The sequence below is a fragment of the Mesitornis unicolor genome, unplaced genomic scaffold, assembly GCF_000695765.1.
Source record: "Mesitornis unicolor isolate BGI_N332 unplaced genomic scaffold, ASM69576v1 scaffold48150, whole genome shotgun sequence".
NCBI lineage: Eukaryota > Metazoa > Chordata > Aves > Mesitornithiformes > Mesitornithidae > Mesitornis > Mesitornis unicolor.
In genome coordinates, this window is record NW_010157153.1 from 24,907 (window position 1) to 30,906 (window position 6,000).

General features: G+C 35.2%; 1 protein-coding gene across 1 annotated transcript in view; it reads left to right on the forward strand.

Moving 5' to 3' along the window:
• Nucleotides 1-5,412, forward strand: part of LOC104536318 (DENN domain-containing protein 1B) — a gene marked incomplete at both ends in the record, with an annotated part of 29,845 nt that extends 24,433 nt beyond the window's left edge. Inside the window, one exon of the mRNA XM_010178889.1 lies at nt 5,287-5,412. Coding sequence (XP_010177191.1) covers nt 5,287-5,412 — 126 coding nt within the window. The remainder of the gene's footprint in view (nt 1-5,286) is intronic.
• Nucleotides 5,413-6,000: the final 588 nt, after the last annotated feature.

Sequence of the window (6,000 nt, forward strand, 5' to 3'; positions counted from 1 at the left end):
TAAACTGTATAATAAATTAACTGAGATTTAAAGGCATTTTTAAATCATTCACTTAAGCATTTAAATTATAGTTACAGGCTAGATGACTTTCTATGCATGTGAACTCTATTATTCTGTCAGACTGACCAGTGGTCTTGACTGTGCAAAGGTCAGTGGTCACAGTTGTCCTGAATTACCAGTCCTTTTTTCATGTGGACCCTCTGCTGTGTTGCATGCTGTAATCTTCTTAATGGCTTCATTCCAATATTCACACATAATATTTTAGATTTATTGACTGTGAGAAATACTACCATGCCAGTAGCAGTTCCGCTACTCCTAAGGTATTTAAAATTGGAAAAATAAATCAGTGCAAAACTTTCAGGAATCCTTTGTTTTCTTAGAGGAGGGGAAAACCTCCTTTTTCCTCTCTTCTGACATTCTTGTTTTTAAATTTTATCATTTCATTTTAATTAAAAAAAAGAAAATAGTTACTTCTGTGGGAGTAAATTTCCTAATGCAATAATACTTAGGTCACCACTTTAATAATGTAACTTAGAAAAAGAACATTTGTGATGTATATGAATTAGCAGAGGCCACAGACACAAATTTATAAACTTTGGGGCTGATTCTGCAAAACAATTATCTTGCAGCTGATCTGACAAAAAGACAGATTTGTCTGTCTTTTGCTCTGATTTGAACACTTTTGAAAAAAGCAACCAAGTCATAGACTAAGCAGGACTTGTATAAATGTGATCCTCATAGAACAAAAGGCTTTATAGGTTTTTAGCATCTTCTGTGGTCGCTAAATATTGTTAACCATAAAATCTACAGAGCTGTTGAAAGATGCATAACCCTTGTAGCGTGCGGTGCCTACACACTATGATGCAATAGAGAATGTACATGGATTTTTAGAGTGTTACTTTTCAGATGCCTGAAGTCACAGGATTGTAACACTGTAAATTGGGCATATGAACATTACTGTTCTATAAGTAGCGTTTGAAAAGTAGGCTGTGATTCACATGGAAAATTGAAGTTACTTTATAAAACAATTACTGAGAGTGGAAATTATTTCTGAAAATGCAATGATTAATAATATTATAAAGAAGTTGTACTCAATGTGTAACAGTGCAACTAAAAAGATTTTTTTGTAAAATTTAGATAACAATTTATTATGTTTTTTTATCAGAAAGTAGAAAAAAAAATTACTAATATATTTTAGAAACTCAGAGCAGTCAGCAGTGTTTACAGTGTTATGAGGCAACTATTTATTTTGAATGAATTCTTAGCTTTGAAATTCTGTTGAACCTCGATATAGTTTTAGAAGCTAGAATGTGAGATTGAAAAGTGCAACTGGTTTTGAAAACACTTGCATTTAAGTGGTTGGTTTTGTCTAAACAAGTATTTGTGATTAACTGCTGAAGGGCTATCTGAGATGCCTGTAGCCCTGTTTGTGTAGATAATATCAAATATGTAGAAGCCCTTTCATTAATACTATTGATTTAAATCATATCAGATTCTGTTTTGTTGTAAGGTTTTGTTTTGTTTCTGTTCTCTGCCATCTTCTTTCACTTTTTCACTGTTGAGAGTGGACTTACTTTTATAGTGACATGATCTGATGGGGAACACCAAAAAACAGTTTAAAGCTTAATAACTGTCACTGATACCAGAGAAATACCTGGATATCTTTTTTTCAGAGATCTGGTGGTCATTGGGAACACCAGTGCATGGTTCTGCATTTCTCAGGCAACAAATGTTTTCAATACTTCTATATGTGCTTAGAGTTTTATGCGTGTTTAAGTTTTTGCAGGAGCAAAGGCTTTGATTAATAGTTACGTGATTTTATTAATTTATTTTTTAACTTTGTGTGCAGTTCTGTTCTTCTCGTCACATGGATATTGTAGAGATATTAGTCATGTTTTGTTTGTGATTGGATAGTTATATTTTAGGAATCTTAGAAAGGACATAGGGTGACTATTTTAAAAAATTACACTTTTTGTTTTAATCACCAGCACAATATATTTTTAAATTTTAAGTACACTTGATGACATATTAAAGCAAAATCACATATCAATCTCATGACTTTCTAAATTTCTGAAAAGCTATTCTATTGATTTAAACCTTCCTGAAGCTCTCATTGCTCTTCATTGCTCGTGTTTAGCAGTCCAATGAAGTCACCTTCCTATGAAAAGCTGTTGCTGGGAGAAGATAAAACCAGTTTGCTTCTAGTGTAAATTAATGATATAATTTCTGAAATGGACCACTAGTGTCTGCCAGAATGAAATTTTAACGGCATTCTAACCCCTGTGGTTTGTTTGTTTGCAGTTCTTTATTTTTAAACTTTGTAAAAGGCTATTTCTGCTTAAGACAGGCAAAGAAGGGGAGAAAAAAAGTCTGTCATTCTTAATCGTAGATGGGTAGATGGATTAAAGCATATATGAGGAAAAGATTTTGATAAAGATGCTGCTTGGTTGTTTTTTTGGCTTGGTGCCAGAACTGTGTATTTTCCTTGAAATTTTAAGAGCTATTAATGGTGGCACCCAAAGGGGTCCCCACACTTCCTTGATTTTAGGTTCATGAATCTAAGCAATCACAATCCTCCCATGCATTAAGTTTTTCTAAGTAGTTCAAAGCACCCAGCCTCTTATCTATATCTACTCTATTGACTGTATTAAACTGTGGAGCTGGGAGAATTTGCCAGCAACCTACCCAAATACTCAGCTTGAGTTTGCCATCACTCGGTGGGGTAAGCCCTGAGAAAGCCCTGTCCCTCTGCATGCGTGTTTGTCCCTCTGCATGCATGTTGTTGACCTCGGCTTGAAGGAAACTCAGTCAGGCCCCAAGGGTGCTTCAGGTGTGCTTCAGCCAGGATTCCTGGGAAATCAGGGTTATGGCCCACGTTATCTCTGCAGGCTTTTTCTTAAGAGCACTGTGCTCCTGGTACTTCTGCAGAATAATATAACAGAGCTCTTCCTGCCTTTTAGCATTGCCTCCTGAGAGAAGCAGAAGTTGGAGGAACTTTCTTTGAACTCCAGCATAGCTTTTCTAGGGCTCGAACTCTCCAGAATGGCAGCACAAAGATGTGCATCTGACTCGCACACTTTTGTGCTAGAGGACCCGCCTCCAAACTGCCAGCCCACTGGGATGTTCTTAATATTGTTGAACTAATAACGTATCAATACTGCCATGAAGTGGGAAATTTGTTGCTTTCTATCGTTCTTTTTAACATGTTTTTGCCTAAAGCATCCTGTTTAGCAGTTTATGTTAGAGGACAAAGGGTCTGCCAGAACTTACTGAGAAAACCAGAAAATACCATTTTTGTTCACATCTCCACCTTTGTCCTTACAATTCCTCTGTTCTGCATTGCCTTTACCCCCTTTCTTCTCTCTCCCTGTCTTATCGTAATTTCCCCAAACTCACAAGGTATAATTAGAATAGTGTAGATTTAAAAGAACGTTATCTATAGTTTTCCCCTCCGTTATATGTAGAAGATGCTTTGTCTGTCGTGACAGAGACAAATGTTTTGTTTGACGGTTCTTTTTTTGACCTCATGTTACTGCTTTTGTTTTAGTGAAACTGAGCTAATGTTGATGGGCAGGATCAAAGGATACATAAATTTATTTACCCCAGAATTAAATAAACCTTATTTTTAATAACTTAAAAAAATCATAAAAGTACAGAGCAAAAAAAATACCAACCAAAACCAAGACATGCATTTTTTTTTTCAACCTTGAACTGCTTAACTGTTTTTTGTACTCAAACTTGTACTTTTTTTTCTTTTGAGCTGTAAGGAAAAAACGTAAATGAGCCTTGGTGTATGCTTTCCATGGACTAAACGAATCAGGCTCTAAACTTTTATCTAGATCTATGGAGCTTGGATATAAATTGAAAAGATCACAGCTATGGGGGAAAGACCTATACTGTAAAGGCCTTTCTGCATAGATTATGAACATCATAACTCAATAATTTTTTTTCAAAACTATAGTTATAATTGGACCCAATGGGGGTCTCCCTCTTTGATCAGATCACAGTAACTGTGACTTTACACTGGAAAATGTCACTACTGTGAAGGTTTATCACCTGTAGAGCTGGTCTTTTCTCTGATGCCGTGTTCAGTTCTCATTAGCATTATTCAAAGTTTAGTTGTTAATTAGGTTGACACTTCAATTACAATCATCGTCTACAAGAGCAGTCAGGACTGCTTGCATAAAGAAACAAAAAGATAGTAATTCTTGCATATATTTCTAAAAGAATGAAAACTGTTTTGGTGGTAGCTTGTGTTTATAATGTTCTGTTTAAAGTGTAAGTCTGAATGTTACTTTGTATAGTGTTTAGTGGACTTAAATATTGCTTTACTGGATATATTGCAATACAAAGGGATGTAGAAACATGCATTCAATGTAATTGGAGTTGACTTCTCCAGATGTTTCTCATTATGAAAATTAGAGTATAGACTGTAAAGGAGTGTAATTCCACATATATTTAAAGAATACTGTAATAATTCCAGTATTATATTATTTTTCTCCAATGTGTCTCCAAGTACGGGTCATCTAAATGAAAATATCTCAATTTTTTTTCTAATTTATATAATCAGTAATTGCCATTTGCCAAGTGAAAAAAAGACAGACCTTCTTTAAAAAAAACAGGCAAGCAGTAGAATAAGAATGGTGTGGTTTGTTCATTTTTAAATTACAGGTACCTCCTAAGTGGTGTTCTTATTTTTTTTTTCCCTTTCACATGTTTTATCTCCAAGGACAATTCTAAAAGCAATTTAGCACTGAATTTACACAAACTTTTCTCAACTCTTTGACAGTAGTAGCAGCTACTCCCATGGCACATGAGAAATTATGTAAGATAGTAATTTGACTTAAAAAGAAAAAAAACCCTAAAACTGAATAGTAAGTGGCCATTAAGAGTCTTTAAAAATAAGCCTTCATAGCATAAATAAAAAATATCCAACTGTCTTAATTCAAAACAAGTAGGTACATGTTATGACTAAGAAAAAAAATGTGCACAGAAGTGGCTCACATACATTTTACTGTAAAATAATTAAGCTTATTTATGTCAAGAGGCCTTGGGAAAAAAAAGAGAGCATAAACCAATTTGCATTAGCACTCTACCATCATCCCCTGTTTTCATTTCAATTAACAGGCCAGCAGGTGCTCTTTGCAGTTAAAAAGATAAGCTATCAAGGAGGGGGATGAATTTTTGGCTGACCTGTAGGCACCATGGTTTGCCTGCTGATTGGGTTCATACCTCGCTGTACCAATTTCTGAGGTGTTAATTTAACTGTTCCACTCTGTCATGCAGGTCTCGGCCTTGAAAAATAAACTGAAAAAGCAGTCTACAGCTACGGGTGATGGAGTAGCCAAGGCCTTTCTTCGGGCACAGGCAGCACTGTTTGGATCCTACAGAGATGCACTAAGATACAAACCAGTAAGGCTTCTTCTTTACTTTTCCTTAATTTATAAGAGCATGGTCTCATTCTTTGCAAGGAAAATATGAAAAGTTTTATCCCAGTCTGAAACATTTCAAAGAAAATGTTTTAAATCTTACTCTATGCTAAGAGTACATCAGCAATTTAGAAGGCACTATGACCTCCTGATGGTGGGTTGTACTGAAAAATAAATACTCATCTAAAGTCAGCTTTTTGTTATTTATAGCACTTTTATAGTCTATTTAGTATAAAATCAGATTGTATTAATGAAACTACTTATACACAGCTCACCTGGTTTAATGTGGTGAAGAACTGAAGAGGCTGTGCCTTTCAGAATCCATCATTTTTCTCTGTACCAGTCTAGAGACTTCGCTGTGTTTGAGACCAGAAGCTTTGTATTTCCTAGCAGAATTCAGATATGAGTCAAACATGCATCTCTTCTTTTATGTGCTTGTCTTGATTCCACTGAGAAGTTAGGAGAAATGAAAACCGACTTCATCCCATCAGAACTGCAGAATTTGTATTTCTGACATTTTGTTGATACTTAGTAGATGAATAGATACAGAGAAGGCAGAGTTACTGAATGC